Source organism: Lytechinus pictus, chromosome 13 (assembly GCF_037042905.1).
Source record: "Lytechinus pictus isolate F3 Inbred chromosome 13, Lp3.0, whole genome shotgun sequence".
Taxonomy (NCBI): Eukaryota; Metazoa; Echinodermata; class Echinoidea; order Temnopleuroida; family Toxopneustidae; genus Lytechinus; species Lytechinus pictus.
In genome coordinates this window covers 29,255,687-29,274,351 of record NC_087257.1, presented here as the reverse complement: position 1 = coordinate 29,274,351, position 18,665 = coordinate 29,255,687, and the positions used below count along the sequence as shown (strand labels likewise).

The 18,665-nt window shown below is 37.1% G+C and overlaps 1 protein-coding gene across 1 annotated transcript; it reads left to right on the top strand.

The window, feature by feature from the left end:
- Positions 1-1,790: 1,790 nt before the first annotated feature.
- On the top strand, positions 1,791-16,763 carry LOC135156320 (all-trans-retinol 13,14-reductase-like). The gene is made up of 5 exons (XM_064108295.1): positions 1,791-1,998; positions 12,510-12,692; positions 13,995-14,239; positions 15,238-15,439; positions 16,612-16,763. Exons 1-5 carry the CDS (start codon positions 1,791-1,793, stop codon positions 16,761-16,763), a joined length of 990 nt encoding a protein of 329 aa, XP_063964365.1.
- Positions 16,764-18,665: the final 1,902 nt, after the last annotated feature.

The window sequence follows — 18,665 nt, the reverse complement described above, 5'->3', positions numbered from 1 at the left end:
CATCCTGATCTTAAGCTTACACAATGGGGGAAACGATCAATAGGCATGGCAACTGCATTAAAAAATGCAGCTTCCCAATCTTTTACAAGCTGGAAATGTAGGCCCATAAAATGATATAGGCCTATAAGCATGGATAAGTAGCCCAATGCAGGTCGTTAAGTTTTTTTTAGGCCTTGAACACCCCCAAAAATATGAAATAAGAAATTTAACTAAATATACAAGATATACAAGATATACAAGATATTTATTTTGTCTTCGCAAACATGATTACAAAGAAATTTGTTTTCCACTGGTGTAATATACCTTAGACATGCATGAACAAAATCAAACAAAGAAACAAATAAGTTACACAGGTATGAAGCATATACAACAAAACATTTGCAAAAGTTTGAGTCATCCAGAATACTTATCAAAATTATTAGCATTCAAATATTGTTATAATTATTATTGACATTATTATTATTATCATTATTATTGTTGCCATCATCATCACTACTATTGCTTTTATATGACTATTATCATTATCATGAAACTTTCCGGGATATCAGTACATAATTTCATCATTTCGCTGGGAACAGAAGTTTATTTAACGTTGAGCTTGTGAGTTGAATTTGTGGATAGAGTCGGGTATGAATGAATTTCTAAAACGGGAAAGGCGGGTTGGAGTGGGACGAAGTCTTATGCCAGAACGATTGAATGAGTAGTAATGATTAAGTGGATGAGAAGTGTCTTTCATAATTAAGCGGACTTTTCCTAAGATCTGATCTATACAGTGGGATTCGATAGAGGCTAAATCTACTCCTATTATTCTTTGCGCTATTTTACGGGGCTTTTCCAGTTTCATCTTGTCATCTTTAGAGAGATTGCCAAATACACATAATACATTGAAGAGAAGGACACTTTTAATAACTGAATTATAGAACAGAGTTAATATTGTGTTGTCAACTTGACATGGAAGGATTTTAACTTGCGGAGAAAGTACAACCTCTTGCTAGCCTTCCCATAAACCAACTGCGCGTTCTCCCTCCATGATAAATAAACATAATTGTACAGAAAAAAATCTAATTATTTAGGATATAACTACTTCAATTTCGTTCATGCAAAATAGGCCTATAGGCCGACAGTATATATATTTTATTATTTTTCTTTTTAACTTACTTGCATATTCAATCTGGCTTAAAAATGAAAAATATCGATTTACCCCCTTTTGGGGTGTGTGCTTATGATCTAATAGCCCCTCCCCTTGACCCCTAACACAGGGTGAATATCAAGTGGAGCCATTCGGAGCCCCCCCCCCCCCTGGTTTTCCTCTGACTCATTTTCATATAATTATTCCCAGGCCACTGACTAGTCTTACCTCCCAAACCTGGTTCGAAATAGGTCTGCATTTTTTTCAATGAAACAAAAATTAGTGTATTCGAAAGACTTTATTTCAACATTTATTTAAGAATCTTCTTCAATTTTAGATCTTTTTTACGATTCGCACACTCAAGGTCAGTTTGAAATTAATCCCTTTCAAATTACTAGTACCGGAGTACCAGTATTCGATAATGGAAAACAGAATGGGTCTGTCCAGCTAGCCTAGTATGAAGCTGGGTCCATGCTTTGAGCTAACCACGAAAATCAGCTCCGGTTGCGTGTGTGTGTACGTGTACGTGTACACTGTACACGTGTGTGTGCATTTACACTGTACTAGCGACAGCGCTCGAATCAGCTATTAGTGTTACTCAGTGGCAGTGGGGAAGAAATATTGAAAACTGATTGATTTTAACACTTTTAGAGAATCCATCATGTCGATTAGTAGCCAAATTGTTACATGGGCTTTTGCCAATCCAGTTCTGTTGGCAATTTGCGTCATTGGAGCTCTTTTGGCCATGTTAGTGGCTCGACTAGCGTCAAAATTAAAACCAGGTCCCAACCCCTTTGCTGAGGACTGTGCCCGCCCTCCCGCCCCGGTGGTTTCCGACAGCTCTGCTAGAGACAAAGTTATTAAACAAGGTATGTTTTTTGAGGCACCGAAAAGGGCGATTTGGCTTTGGATATGCCAGCTCTGCCCAAACTGTTTCAATTCTGTATTACAAAATCTTGGAGTAAGCCCAAAAGCTTTATTTAGCACTTTTATTTGCCACATTTTGGTTTTTGGCAATCCTCTAACTTTTTAATTGTATTTGTATTTTGTATACGTTACTCTCCGCTGGACATTAATTGTTGTTGTTGTTGTTCGTTGTGGGTCGTTTCCACACCCAAATGATCTCCTCGTTATACTCTCAGTGTGTTTGTCACAAGGTTGATGAGCTGCTAGGTACTATTTGCTTAGATACATTACTGGTGCTAGAAGTTGGCATTGGTGCTTTTGATGAAGCGAGCCAAAGAAGATGCTATTATAGACATTAATTTAGGGGCAGGGTCAGGTGGGCATGGTGGGTTGGGGTAGCCAGGAGGCCTCTAGAGAGCAAAAATCATTTATTAAGGTATGCTTACTCTCCACGAAGCCAGGGATTCCATCCCATTCATCTGCGTGTACCCAGGCCTTAAATTTTGTCATTTTATGGCAAGGCCAGTTTGGCCTTGAAATACTTCATATTTTGGAGGGCACCAAGCCCAAGGCCAAAATCTTTTTCCAAGAAGGGCATCGAAGGCCAATTTTTGTCAGTATCCTTTTTTTTTAGATGTCAAATGTACTTGCTCTTGTACAGGGTGCTACATAACTTTTTTGAAGTACTTGCCCAGTTGGGCAAGTGAATTTTGAAATAGTTGGAAAATACTTGACCCAATATATATTTCATGTGCCCCCCCAAAAAAAGAAAGAAGATTTTACCGCTTCAAAGAAAGTAGTGCTGTTCTATATGTACCATTGCCCTTTTCCTCTCTTTTTAACATGAACTGATGTACCTTTGTAAATTGTATTTTTTTTCAGAGCGGTTTTATCTTGCCTGCCATGACTGAAGTTAGTGTGTTGTTATGCCATTTGAATGATTTCCTCCCTCATATATTTTCATTTACTTTTGTGACCATGGCACAAAATAAAAAAGGAATCATTGAAAATAATTATAAAGAAAGAAAGGAAGGGAGGGAAGGGAAGAAAGAAAGAAAGAAAAATACAAGAAAGGAACAAAAATAAAGAAAATGAAAGGAAGGGAGTGTGAACGAATGGGTGAAAGAAAGAATGAAGGAGAGAAAGAAAAGAGATGAATGGAGATGAAAGAAAGAAAAAATGAAAGGGAAAAAATTAGGTAAAGAAAATGAAGGGGGAAAAAGAAAAAAAAGTGAAAAGAAAGAAAGTTAGAATAAAAGAAGGTTAAAAGAAAAAATAAAGGAAAGAAAAAAAAAGGTTTCCTTCATTCTTTGAAATAAAGAAAGAAAGAAGAAAGGAAAGAAAGAAAAAGGAAGGGAAGAGAAGATGAATGAATGTTTGAAAGAAAAAATGGAGAGAAAGAAAAAATGAGAGTAAGAAAAAAAAAGGAGGATGAAAGAATGAATGAAGGAAAGAAAAATGTTTCCTTCATTCTTTGAAAGAAAGAAGAAATCAAGAAAGAAGGAAGGGAATAGCAAAAAAGTAATAAAAAAAAAGAAAACAAAGAATGAAAGAAAGAATGAAAGAGAGGGAGGAAAAATGAAGGGAGGAGAGAATGAAAAAAGAAAGAAAATAATGGAAGGAGAGAAAGAAAGAAAAGAAAAAGGAGAGGAAGAGAGAAGGAAGCAAATAAAAAAATTAAGGAAAGAAAGAATGAAATAAAAGGAAATAAAAAAAAAAGATAGAAGGAAAGTAAGTAAGAGAAAGAAGGAAGGAAAAAAAAACAATAAGGGACTTAAAGAAGGAAAGAATGAAGAAAACGAATGAACACAGAAGAAAGGAATACTAGGAAATGATAAGAAATAAAGATAGATGGAATGGAAAAAGGAATTCAGGAAGGATAGGATGAAGAAAGAAGGAATGGAAAAAAGAAGAGAAAAATAAAAATGAGGAAGGATCAAGGTTAAAGAACAAAGCAAGGGGGAAAAGAGAAGGAAAGAATGAAGTGAAATAATAAAGGAATGGAAGAAGGAAAGAAGAAAGAAGGGATGACAGAAAGAATGAAAAGAAAAATGAGAGGAAGGGAGCAAAGAAAATTTTAAGGAAAGAAATAAGAAAGGAAATAAAGAAAAAAGAAGGGACATAAGAAAAGGAAGGAAGGAAAGAAAGCTAGGAAAGATTGGAAATAAAGATAGATGGAACAAAAAAAAGGCAAGCAGGAAGGATAGAAGAAAGAACGATAGAAAAGAAAGAAACAATTAAAGAAAGGGAAAAAAGTTCAAACTTCAAGCAAACAAAGAAATATGTAATCATCTAACAATAATCTTACTGATATTTTTTTTTTTTTTATATTTTAAAAATTGTTAGAAAACTATAATGTTAAAAATTGGTGAAACATGGCGGCATCACACGTACACAGGCATCTCTAGCTCTTCCCATTACAAGTTCTTACCGATAACAAGAAGACTCAAAACAAAAGGTGAAACAACTAGACCAATCTAGTAATGAAAACTCAAAAACAAGTTCCTCTAATTACATCACCAAATCGTTAATCTGAGAATCCCATATACATTTAAAATAAATTTCCCACCGATTTTCTTATTATTTTGGTGGAAAAACTGTTAATCGTGTCAGATTGTTCACTCTGATTTCAGAGTCTGCAAAAGTACCACTGCATGCCTGCCACACAAAGGCAGAAGGCCATGCCATGTGCGTGCAGCAGCTAGTACATGTACATGTATGTATGCTGACTTTGTGTGTGTGTTTGTGTGTAGATCACAGAATTTAGCGCAAACTGGCTTGCAATTTGAATTGAGGGAAGTTTTTAACTTTGTTTTTCTCTCTACTGTATTTTTGCTTGTAAAATATGGGAGAACTTTGTAAACTTTAATTTCACAGTGAGAAAGGCATGACCGGTTTGAAAATAGGGCACGTCAGCCAGTTTGAAAAAAGGGCACAGCCTTTTTGGCCATGAATTGTTCATTTTTTTAAAGGGCATCACGGCCGGTTATAGGGGCATCGACGGCCTGGCCGTCGATTAATTTAAGCCCTGTGCAGGGGCGGATCCAGCATTCGCCAATAGGGGGGTCTGGAATTTTTTTTCAGCCATATTTTTCCGATCGGCCGCTCGAAGATGATTTTTGTTTGATCCTTTGAAGGGGTAGTCCCAATAGTCACTTCTTAGCTTTATTCTTATAAATCAACATAAACATATAGCACATAATCCCTATTCATATAATGAGAGCGCGAAGCGCGAGCTATTTTTTGTTGATATTTTATGTATTTTGTCCTAAAATTTGAACATTCTGGGCAATGTTTGTTATCCTGAAAAAGATGTGTATGCAATTAAATAATTACTACGGACGCGAAGCACGAGCAGAAATTTTAATACACGTTTTGAACTGATCGAATAGGAACCTGTTAAGGACTGCTTACAGCTAGCCATGAAGACGTTGCATATTTCAACAATCAAATAATGTGAGCGCGAAGCGCGAGCTGAAAATTTTTGACATTTCTACCTAAAGAATGGAAATTCTAAGCACTTTTTGTAACGTAAACAGGATAGCTATATATAAACAATTGATGCGAGCGCGTAGCTCGAGCGGAAAATTTCGAGATTTAGACCTAAAAACCTAATCAAGTATTACTGAACATTCTGCCGGAGTTTCAGGTCACATGACTAAGGTCAAAGGTCATTTAGGGTCAATGACTTAGACCATGTTGGGAGAATTATTTTCAAAATCTGAACCGAAGGTTAAGTTTTTGAAATGACATCATAACTTAGAAAGTATATGGACCTAGTTCATGAAACTTGGGCATAAGATTAATCAAGTAATCCTTCCTGAGTTTCAGGTCACATGACCAAGGTCAAAGGTCATTTAGGGTCAATGAACTTTGGCCGAGCTGGGGGTATTTGTTGAATTACCTTCATAACTTTGAAAATTTATGGATCTAGTTCATGAAACTTGGACATTAGGTTAATCAAGTACCACTGAATATCCTGTGCGAGTTTCAGGTCACATGACCATGGTCAATGGTCATTTACGGTCAATGAACTTTGGCCGTGTTGGGGGTCTTTGTTAAATTACCATCCTAACTCTGAAGGTTTATGGATCTAGTTCATAAAACTTGGACATAAGAGTAATCGAGTATCACTGAACATCCTGTACGAGTTTCAGGTCACATGACCATGGTCAAAGGTCATTTAAGGTCAATGAACTTTGGCCTTGTTGGGGATATTTGTTGAATTACCATCCTAACTCTGAAGTTTATGGATCTATTTAATAAAACTTGGGATATAAAAGTAATCAAGTATCACTGAACATCCTCTGTGAGTTTCAGGTCACAAAACCAAGGTCAAAGGTCAGTTAAGGTCAATAAACTTAGGCCATGTTGGGGTAAAATTTTGTTGAATTGCCATCATAACTTTGAAAATTTATGGATAGAGTGAATGAAATGTGGACATGGGTGTAGCTGACAAGTCTTAAGTCACCGTTCAAATGTCATCTATGGTCAATGAACGTGGTAATATGTCATTATATGAATGATTATTTTATAGTAGTTTTCAAAGTTAGCACTGCTGCTATATTAAATCGCGTAATGCAGGCGAGACTGCCAAAGGCGTTCCACTTGTTAAACTAGAATTCATCAAAAAAATGAGAAAAACATTTTGAAAAGATGGGAGAGACTTGCCTATAGATGTTTATGCCGCTATCTTATTTCTCACTGTTCTTCGCAACGTTGGCGAAATAAGGTTTTTAACAACTTCATCACAAAGAATCATAAAGCCCGTTGCAAGGTATAAAAAGTTTTTATATCCTATATAAATTGAATCTTCTACAGTGCGTATCAAAAAAAAGTTTACACTTTGAAAAAGCCCTGGGAATTAAAAAATATACAACATGTGGGTATTTTTTTCACATATATTCTTGGGTTTGGGTCTCATCTATCCAATGAAAGTAAAAGTTATGACAGAATGTTACACTTGAGTGAGCACTGTCCATTTTTGTAAAGCTCGCAGAAATTTGTTTGCGCAGAAATGCTCGTTTTTCACGCATGTCAAGGGGAAAGGGCGAAATCATACTTACCCTGCGAAACATTTCTCATACATTTCCCTTCCACTTTTAGTCAATTGAAATAAAACAGATACATTCAAGCATTTTGTAACAATTTTGCTACCCAAATTGAAATTTCAACACTTAGTAAGCACAACCTTTACCCTTTTTGTGCCAGCTGGATCTGAGGACATAACTGAATCTGAACAAAAGTTTACAGCAGACATATCCAGCATTTTTCACTATGTTTTTATCACTTAAAGTGGGTTTACATTTCATTTTTCATGTAATACTTTCTTCTCCACACTTTTCTCAAGCTTGACAATGATTAACAAAATAAAATCAAGCCTAATATAAGCCATTTCATGTAAATCACAGCTCATTGTAAGGCAAATATCATCACAGTGGCCTCGGTGTGTGGGGGAGTGGATGGGGCGCAATGCACTCTTCGAAATGTTTTGGGCAAGGAAACAAGTTAAAAAAGGTAAAGTTATCTTCAAATCAATTTTACTAGCTAAATTCCACGTGTTCTTCGTGATTATTGTCTACTTTTATTCGCATAACTATGTCAAAGTTCTGCGCAAATGATTTTTCACTAACTTTTCAAAAGTAAGTGGTGCTCACTCAAGCGGAAATATTTTCGACAGTTATATCATCATTTGCTAAAATGGACCTGTACCAATGTTAAAATGTGGAAAAATCGTCAGGATATTACAAATGTATAATTTTACAGGATTTTTTCTAAGTGTAAACTTTTTTTTGATACGCACTGTATAGGGCTTATAGTGATTCATTTTCAAACAGCATCATGTGACCAAAAATATTCTGGCTATGCTGTTGAAACAAAACTCTCACTAAAGAAATTGCTATTCCGTAACGTCAATGATGGGATAGTGCACTATTCTATCACTGATGTCACAGATCATGTGATCTCTTGGATGCACCAGTCAGGGAGGTGTCTCTACCAGGCAAGTCCCGTGAAGAGACGGCGCAGGCAATAATCTGCGTTCCTCTGAGCGCATGGCTTCAGGATATTTGTATAAGATACTTTTATCAGTGACCTTCACATCTCAAGTTAGTTACCTAGTAGACAAACAAAAAATGTAAGTTAGTAGTGAGACTTATTTGGTCAGGGTAATGATAATATACTGTATATAGAGACAGAAGTAGTCATGTCTATGCACTGTGTCTATCTTGCACACTGACAGAAGGAGCTCTAATAAATACTACTATAGAGATTTTGATGTCAACCAAGCCAAGTTAGCTGCTAGTGAAATACAGCTTGCCTGCATAAGCTGACTTATCAAAGACAGATTTTAAGACTAAAGAGGCCCAAACATGCATTCCCCATCCTTATAATTTCCAAGTGGGGTCAGACAAGATGAAAAAGAACTCTAGAAGAATGAAGAATACACGTATGTAGAAAAAAAAATGATACAAGAAAAAGGAGGGGGGGGGGGAAAGAATTTAGGGAGGGATGAGCCAGAAAATTGAAGCTATATTACCGGTAACTTCAGGTCTATACATAGGAAATGTGTTAAGCAGTGAACAGATAAAAAAAATCATTGAAGGCGGTGCTGCACCATCCCGAGTTTGCTCAATCTCGAGATTTTAGCCCGATCAGCCCTCTTCGCGATTAATCTCGAGATTCAAGAAACCCCGTCTGCACCATCCCACGAGGAGCTATATCTGCTCGAGCGAGGCAACAAGCCCGATATTCCGGGCATGCGCACTTTCGGATCTTGGAGTTTCAACGGCCCGCGCTTTTGAATAACTTCCCGCGATATGCAAGCAATGAACTCCTTTCACTAGTACTTTCGCCGAATTCAACCGGTGTTATGCAACAATCCTTTCAGCTCAGCGAGTGAAGAAGTGATGTATTCTTCGTGAAATATGATGGCGGAGTAGGAGGCAACGACAGAGGGGGAGAGAGAGAGGGAGAAGGAGGAAAGAAATGCTATTTGCTCACATTTTGCGAAGGAATAAGACAACACTGCTGTCAGTGTTGTTATTGAATATGACCATCGTCGATGCGATGAGCGCCTCCCCCTTCGGTCTGGTCTCTCCCGGGGTCTCTCCCAAAATCCATTCACTGGTGGGGACACCATCGTTGCTTATGAACGCTATTCGCATGTATAAAGTTGACTTTCGCACGTGTTTATGTTTTGACCAAGGCGGAAGTGGAACGCGAATTGCATTATGGACTGACGTCATGAATAAATTACCCCGAGTCCAATCTCGAGTGCGTCTGCACCGACGAATTAGCGGGATAATTCGTAAAATAGCGCGCTATTTTGCAAATAAACCCGAGTTGACTTGGGATTGCAATCTCGAGATTAATCCTACGAACTAGCGCGATAATTGCGTCTGCACCGCCAACTATCTCGAGATTTTTCAGATCGGGATAATTTGCCGGATCAGAAATAGCGCGCTAATTTGAAACTTCGGGATGGTGCAGACGGCCCTTGAGATAATGAGAATCACTAATTAATCTTAAACTAGTCAGGACTTTGATCTCTTGACAAGATGTAATCTGCCTGAATTAAATGGTGAGATCTGAGAGAGTCCGACTGAGATGTTCACGGCATATATCACAATCCCTTGTGTACATTTATGTATATTGATGTATGTGGAATAAGAAAATTAGTACAAAAAGCTCCCCACGTTCTACATGTAGTACAGTACAGTGCAGATGGACAAATATTTCCCATGCCAAAACATCTCCACTGGTCATGATTGCTGAAAATCCTAAAATGATTGAGATACCCCCTCCCTCTTTATACCTTAATTCAGAATGATTTTTTTTAAGCCTATACATAAACATTATTTGGAAAGAATTTTTTCTCCATATCTCAAAAGAGAGATGGCATTGATATGTACACTGTACTTGCATAATTTCCAGTTTTGCACAAGTCTGAAAGTACTAATCTGAGCATTGCAAATATTTTGCATATCTTTGTTTGCATGGTGAACCATTTTCCTTTTGTGGAAGTATGGGTCAGCAAACATTGATTTTTTACCAGATATTTCAAGTTTTTTTAGTATTGACTATTGAATTATTTGCCTAATATTCTGTAGGATCATAGTCATTTGTCATGTATTGTACACTATAAATATTCTATCATGTGTCAATATAGAGAAAAATTAAAATTTACATACATTGGTAATTTTGATTTGACCCTTAAAAACCCTTACAGTTGTCTCTACATGAAAGTTGAATTAATGCTTCTGAATAATAAGATTCCACTTTAATAATAAGCCTTAGTCAGATAAGACGCAATATAGCTTAAGGCCTATAGCAAAATTTTTCACATATAGACAAACCACATGCATTGCTGCATCAGCGAACCATCATCTCTGGGACTATTTCAGCGGTTATATAGAAAGACATTTCTTTTTAATATTTAATTAAGTTTTCATGTATGTATGTATTTTTCTTTCATAATTATATTTTTGCTCATTTGTAAAGCGCTGTGATACAGTCAGACTCATTGTGAAGAGCGCTATATAAATTGTATTGTATGTGCTTGAAGTCTAAAAGAAATATTCCAATATTGCTCAGGCTAACCTGTGACATCATAATGGTCTTATTATGATGTCACAACATAATTATTTCAATTTTTCATGTCATTCACGTTGAAAAGTATCTTTAGTTTTATGTTAACTTTATTGAAATAATTTCATTACTTTGCCTTGTCACCTAGACCTATGTCTATAGATGCAAATTATTTTTAAACAACTAATTTCCCAATAGCCGCTACACATACACAAAACAGTTGGTCATAGTCTTATAGTATCAGAATCTGATTCCATTTTCTGTGTCTGTTTCTGGTATAAACTCCTGTTAATCAGTCATAGTGGCTGACCTTATAGACGACAGATTTTACCTATTTGGACTTTGGATGTGTACTACGTGTAATGACAGTGATCCTGTTTTCATGTTATAGTTATTTTCAAGAATTGTACAGAGTGAGTCAGAAAAAATGTCCCACTTTTGTAAAGTTGAATTGTTTAAAATATGAATATTTAATCATTAGTTTCATGATATGTCTTGATAGAGGTATCCTCCCAGTACATTCAGGTACCTTTTTCATTTGATCCCCTGCACGCATGACTGAACAGCGGACAATCTTTAGAAGACTGTCAGATCTCACTTTCGCCAAGTTACAGGGTGGGGAATAAAACACTCTTTTGAACAATGACAGTCCGACAGACTGAAACACACACACACAAACACACACACAACACACATGGTAATAACTGGTTCATAATTTTATCATCACAAACCTTGTCCCAAATACGCCTATTCATTATTCCACTGAACTCATCTTCATGCTAGTTTTTTATAGGTGAATAGGTACAAACTGGTACAATACAGAACTTTGCTCCAAGATATATACTGTACTGTACAAATCTATTCAAGGATATCTAATCTCTTTATTGACTTTCAGTATATTCAAGTTGTTTGAAGTATTGTATCCATTTATTTTCCCATTATCAGTCTAAACAAAAAAAAGAGAAAACAAGTACCAATGGCTCATGTAATATGGGAGGGATGTAGGTAATTTTGCTTTCATCACACAGTCCAAATCACCCCTTAAACTCTCCTAATTCCGAATGCTTTGGGGTGCTTTTCTTGAGTTCCCCCAAGAACTCCACAAGAAAAAATATTGGATGGCTCATAATGGGATACATGTACCAATGGAGGTTTGGGAGTAATATTGAACATGAGTATAATATTAACCCACCAAGTGGAATTCTCTGAAATGAAGCCATCCAATGTGAAGATTATCTATCCCCCTGAAATCTTTCAAGGTAAAGATGGTTGCTAATGTCATACATGTAATTAAACAAATTTAGCTTTTTTCAGAGCTTTCATTTTAAAACTGTGAGTTAAAATGTTTTGACACCTCAGTGACATTCTGTGCTTGCTCAAGAGCAGCTCTAATTGTTTGTCAAGGAGGTGTATATTTGGTGCAAATTGTCATGTTTTCACATGAGAAATATTAAATAGGTGAATAAAAAAGAGAGTATGTTTGACACGTGTACATGTATTTCAATATCACAAATTCAACACTACTGATCTGAATTGCATACATAGATTATCAGGGGTGATAACTTGATTTGTTAGGCCTCCGCACACCATGGGTGGCTGTCATTGGCGTTATGTTTCCAAGTTTATTATTCATTTATTATGAACTAAATAAAAAATTGATGACCTTGGTATTTTGGTATGGATTTATATGGACTTTGTATGAACACCCGGAGCCAGTTTCATAAAGCTTGTTATAATCACAAATTGGCAATAACAATAAAAAGCTACTGAAATCCTTCAATATGATTGGTTAATTAAATAGTAAATTTGATACAGAAACTGTTCCATTTGTTAGTCTAAGAAGTCTTTATGAAACAGGACCTTGTATTTGTTTCTCTTTCTGCAGGGTTCACCCCTCAGAGGGTGCCTAAAGATCTTGATGCCATAGTCATAGGGAGTGGTATCGGTGGTCTGTCCATCGCAGGGATCCTAGCTAAGGTTGGCAAGAAGGTCCTGGTCCTAGAACAACATGACCAGGCCGGGGGATGCTGTCATACCTTCACAGAGAAGGGATATGAATTTGATGTGGGTAAGTATAGACTTGCATTTTCATCTATCTATATGGAGATTGTAGGTAAGATTCAACTGATTAGGGAATGTCATGGGGGTATTTCCATCAGAATGATCTTGGCCAAGGTTGTCAAGGTTGTAATCCTAGAACAACATGACCAGGCAGGCGAATGCTGCCATACCTTTACAGAGGAAGGCTATGAATCTGACGTTGGAAAGTTTTTACATGCATTTTCTGTATGAAGAGTTGCAATTAAAAAAATTCAATCATTTATAGAAAATAATGGGGGAGGGGAGGGGAGGGGGTGTCCATCACATAGATCTTTATAGAGTACCGAAGTGATGACGTCACAAAAAAACTTCTTTGCATTTCAGCGTTTTTGATACCATATTTTGGTAGTGCATGATGAAATACCTCCACTACTAAAATTTGGTGCAAATCTGTCCATGGGGGCCTGAGATATGACCTCATGAATACAAAATTAGCCACATTGGAGTCAATGTATTATTGGCCTGGTTCCTAACTTTAAGAACCAGGCCAATAATACATTGATTTCAATGGAGCTAATTATGTATTCATGAGGTCATATATCAGGCCCCCATGGACCGATTCTCAACAAATTTTGGTAGTGGAGGTATTTCATCATGCGCTACCAAAATATGGTATCAAAAACACTGAAATGCAAAAAGTGAAAATTGATGACGTCACACAACGGTACTAAATGCAATTATTGCTGAGAAGGTCTTGGTTTACAACAACATGACTTCGCTAGCAGTTGCTGACGTTCATGTACTTTATGGAGTAAGTAATATGATATTGATGTTAGTAAAGTACTTAAAGCTTTGTTCCATGAGTCTGATATTGATAAGTACCGGGGAAGAGATTAAATGGAGCATTTGGGTGATGTGGCTTGCGAAATGCTCAAAACAGACCCCGAAACACCTTATTCAGTGCAATGTAAAAGTTTATCCAGTGGTGCAGTTTTAGACAGTAGATTGTGAAAAGTAGCCCTCAAAAATATTTTTTTGAAATATGTTATTTGCCTTTGCAATAATGATTTTTTTTTTCACATAGAGGCGCGATAGCTCAGTCGGTAGAGCGGGGGATGCGTATTCCGGTGACCCGGGTTCGATTCCCTACTTGGTGCGCTAGTGCCCTTTGGTAAGGCATTAATCCTCAGTACCAGGTCCTTCGGAGAGGACCTTAAGCCGTCGGTCCTCTGGTTGCTTGCTTACAAGCATTCGTGCTTTCTTAGCAATCAGGTAAAAAAAAAATCACCACCAATCACATTGTTGGGATTTTTGTGTCTTTGTTTGTCAGGTATTCATTACATTGGTGAGATGGCAAACAACACCATCACCCGGATCTACATCGACCAACTGACGGAGGGCCAGCTCACGTGGGATCCCATTGACAAGAACTTTGACACGGTGGTCATCGGCGACGGCAAAAACAAGAAGTTCTATCCGATGCAATCTGGGAGTAAGGATTGGTTCCGTAATTCTCTGATGTCATTGTTCCCTGAGGAAGAGGCAGCCATTGATAAGTTCATCTTTTATATGAAGGTAGAATGAGAGTTCATTTGAGCTTGGCAAGGTCCATCCCGACCAGTAGTGTTGATATAAACCTGACCGACCCTAGTAAAACCTGCCAACTTATTATTTTTTTAGTTAATATTCTGGAGAAAAATTAAAATGTAACTACAGGGTACGGAGCATGATTTTCATATGACATTTTCATTTTTTTTTAACAAATAAAGTTGATAAAAAATGTGCATATGGTGCAGTAGAATATCGTCCATTTTATAAAGCAGAGGGCACTTTTACCCTCACAACTGTTTATCTCCTTTTTAAAATGAAATGCCGCTCTTTTATATCATACATGCGTGTAGATAGTTAAGAATTATAAAAAAAACATATCAACCAACCCTATTTTATTTTCCTACTTGATGATAAACAATTTTCAGACCTTAAAAACTATATGTGACCTACCACCCCAAAACACCAATAAGTCGCCAGGTAAGGTTCTCTGTAAATAGCCAAAATTGTCATTTAGTCTCCAAAATAAAAAAAAAATAAAAAAAATAGCTTATATGAAAGAGCGATTCTTCTTCTTCATGCTGTGAAAATTTGAAGTCGTGAAGTTGAATAAAAGAAAAGATACAAGAGTTTCTTGGACACTACTTTTTTCGGACTGCTTGGAAGTTTCACTGAGATTACACAGTATGCACATCTCATGCTTGAGTGAAACCCAAACTTCCAACATTGTTTTCTCCTCATTTTCTAAGTTCTTGCTGAATTTCCTCTGCATTCAATCAAGTACTTGTAATGGTTATTGTTAATGATATTATATATCATTTTAAAGCTTAGGAAGTGAGTTTTCAAGCTAAACAGAAATTGTAATATTCATTTTGGTTCACTTATTGTTGGTTTGGGGACGGCAGGTCACATATTTGATTGTAATAATGACAATAAACAGATTGGAACAAACACTTTCATAACAGTTTCAATGATGATTATCCTTATTAATGAAAACAACCCTTCTGTGTTATTTCCATGTGCAGGAACAGCGAAAACACATGCAGACTGCTTTCTTGCTCAAGATTCTACCGATGAGCATTTGTCAGCTGTTGATATCCACAGGAATGATCAGTGCTATGACCAAGTACTTTAAGTATGCTGAGATCTCTCTTCAGCGTTTCCTAGACAGTGTCACTGAGAACAAAGACCTGAAGGCTGTCCTCTCATATTGCTTTGGGGATTATGGTGAGTTTACATGTATGCCGTGTAACATCTTATGAACTCTAAAAATGCTGCTGTTGCCAGTTTGCACCAAGGAAAATCACAAATCCCATGGGGGGGGGGGGTGGCGGGAGGGTAACCTGGGCAGGCAACAAATTCATGTGGGCAAGTGGTCAGAGTTGTAATCAAGTTGAGTCAAGTTAACATGGATCGAGTCCAAGTCATGTGGCAGTCTAGTCACAAGATCTAGGTACAAGTTATTGTTGGTTCGAGTCAAGTCAAAATCTGGACGCGACGTGATTCGAGCGGAGTCATTCTTCAAGTAAAGCTTGAGTCAATTCAGGTTAAAAAATGGGTCATGTAGAGTCATTAGAAAATTGCAAAAGGTGATAGGGATGATATCAGTGAGTTTTTGTCTCGCCTGCATAGCAGAGCGAGACTATAGGCGCCGCTTTTCCGACGGCGGCGGCGGCGTCAACATCAAATCTTAACCTAAGGTTAAGTTTTTGAAATGACATCATAACTTAGAAAGTATATGGACCTAGTTCATGAAACTTGGACATAAGATTAATCAAGTATTACTAAACATCCTGCCCGAGTTTCAGGTCACATGACCAAGGTCAAAGGTCATTTAGGGTCAATGAACTTAGACCATGACGGGAAAATTATTTTCAAAATCTACATCATAACTTAGAAAGTATATGGACCTAGTTCATGAAACTTGGGCATAAGGTTAATCAAGTATTAGTGAACATCCTGCTTGAGTTTCAGGTCTCATGACCAAGGTCAAAGGTCATTTAGGGTCAATGAACTTTGGTCAAGTTGGGGGTATTTGTTGAATTACTATCATAACTTTGAAAATTTATGGATCTAGTTCATGTCACGAGCGAAACTGCTCTAATTAACTCATTAATCTACAGGCTACTTAACCACCCTGAATAAAAGACCAAAGGATATTCAAGATATAAATGAAGTGATCAATTTAATGTCATAAAATATAATAAGCCATTAACATTGAATCGTTGAGAACATAAGTATATTGGCAAATGGATATTCAATAAATCTTTGCATATAAAAAATCATAAAATGCCATATATGCATAAGAGGAATATAATCATCATCGATTGTTTATGGGAAGAGATCGATCTAAAAATAGGCCTTTAAATTATGTTACCGAAAGTCTTAATCGGGTAAAGTGGAGTTCGAAAAACAGAAGAGATCGACAAACCACGGCGACTACGAAGAGGCGACGATTACGACGAAGAACATGTCGATGATCGACGACAACGAAGAACAATTATGGGACGATGAAAACGCGACGCACATCAGCGAAGACACGTGTCCTTGAAGAACGAAGGACCATAGTTGAGTTGAAGCTCTATAACTAGGAAGAATTATGGTCGAGTCCGACGAACAGAAGCTTCGGCTGACTGGAGTGAGTCATTCCCCTCTGTGACTCATGACCTTGACATAGCGGGTATAGGTGCTACCCTGACCTACGTACGTTGACTCTACATTAACCCTGGGTTGACCCTAGGTTGACAGCCGCCTAAAATAGGAATAGACCAAATACTTAACAGCAAAGACCCTAACAATTTTCTATTCACAAAGATGTCAGCTTATCGAAATTAGCTGTCATATTATCAAAGTAAATAAATAACAAGCTTTTATTAGCATGAGCTTTGTGATAGTCAAAAAATACATAACAGTGTGGAGAAATCTAATATAATTAACTTTCTCTCTGAATCGTAGATCGATTATATAATTGACTTTAACAGACTTGCAAAATACGTTTCCTTCACCGGAGGTATCACATGAAATATTCATAATTTGCAAAACAAGCTTTTTATAAATGACACAGAATTGTACGACCTTAAATAGCAAAATACAACTTTGTTCATTTTAGTAAGGATAATTGTATTCACTTTGAGGAATGGAGTAAGATAAGAAATATATGTAATTTGGTGACAAAATGAGCAGAATATATATATGTAAATCTATCTTTCTTTCCGAAAACAGACATGCCATATTAAGCATAAGAATTGTATTAACATTAAAACCATATAAACCAAACATTACTTACAATTCGGCATGAGTAGAAAGGAACCTGCCCGCACTGTGGCACACGCCCTTTTCCTTGGTTAGGAAACACCCCAAAACGGACCTTCCTCTCCAAAATCAGAAGTCAGAGTGAGCTGGCTTGGCTTTTCTTGCCAGCACACCAAACAGAAATATGTAACACAAAGAGTCTGTCATCCTACACACCTGTTAACCTATAGTCTACTTATTATGACAACCCAGCCTGTTGAAATACCAGGCAACCTATCATGCCTATAGTTCAGTTACTAAGGTATGCAGTCCACATCTGTACATGGAGTTTTAACAAAAGAGTTTAACAAAACATGGACTTTAACAAAAGGGTTATCTAACTTTGAATAAGATCCTACAATTACTCCCCAATTTAAAGAAAATGCTCTGATTTTCTTCCAGAAATGAGTTTAATCTTATTCAATGTGTAAAAATATATGATTCGCAGGATAAATGTGAAATATTAATATGCTCACTATATAGCACAGTAATTTACTACCTTGGTTTAGGTGTATAAAGAATCGACTTAAATGTTTTCCAAATTTAAATCAAATTAAATCAGTTTTATTTTGCAATACAATTTTCAATCTTTTAAATTGCATGCATTTCAATTTTCGGTGCCTTTTTTCTTACAACCTACTGAGAAAGTCTGCTCCTACGTTCTCGGAGCCGCGAATTGCCTCAATGCGGTAGCGAAATGGCTGGAGGGAAAGGGCCCACCTCATTACCCTACTGTTGATACATTTTGCTCGATTGAGGTATAGAAGTGGTTTGTGGTCTGTTTCAAGGACAAAGTCTGTACCTTCAAGGTAAACACGGAATTTACTTATTCCCCATACCAATCCGAGACATTCACGCTCAATAGTCGAGTAGGCTTGTTCACGCGGAAGAAGCTTGCGACTTGCATAAGCAACAGGCTGTTTCTCTCCATCATGCTCCTGAAGGAGTACAGCACCAAGTCCAGTAGAAGATGCATCTGTTCTTAAAATGAACTTCTTCTGAACATCAGGCAGACAAAGGATGGGGCTCTGTGTGAGACTTTCCTTCAAAACTTTGAAGGCGGCCTCTTCTTCAGCAGTCCATTTCAACTGGTTAGGCTCCCGGTTCCTTGTCTTGTCTGTCAGACGTGATGCTTTCGACGCAAAATTTGGGATAAAGCGCC

Excerpts from the sequence above, each read along its gene's own strand:
- LOC135156320 (XM_064108295.1), top strand. The coding sequence starts at position 1,791 with ATGTCGATTAGTAGCCAAATTGTTACATGGGCTTTTGCCAATCCAGTT. Across the intron at positions 1,999-12,509 it reads AGACAAAGTTATTAAACAAG|GGTTCACCCCTCAGAGGGTG; the intron begins GTATGTTTTTTG and ends CTCTTTCTGCAG. Across the intron at positions 12,693-13,994 it reads GGGATATGAATTTGATGTGG|GTATTCATTACATTGGTGAG; the intron begins GTAAGTATAGAC and ends TTTGTTTGTCAG.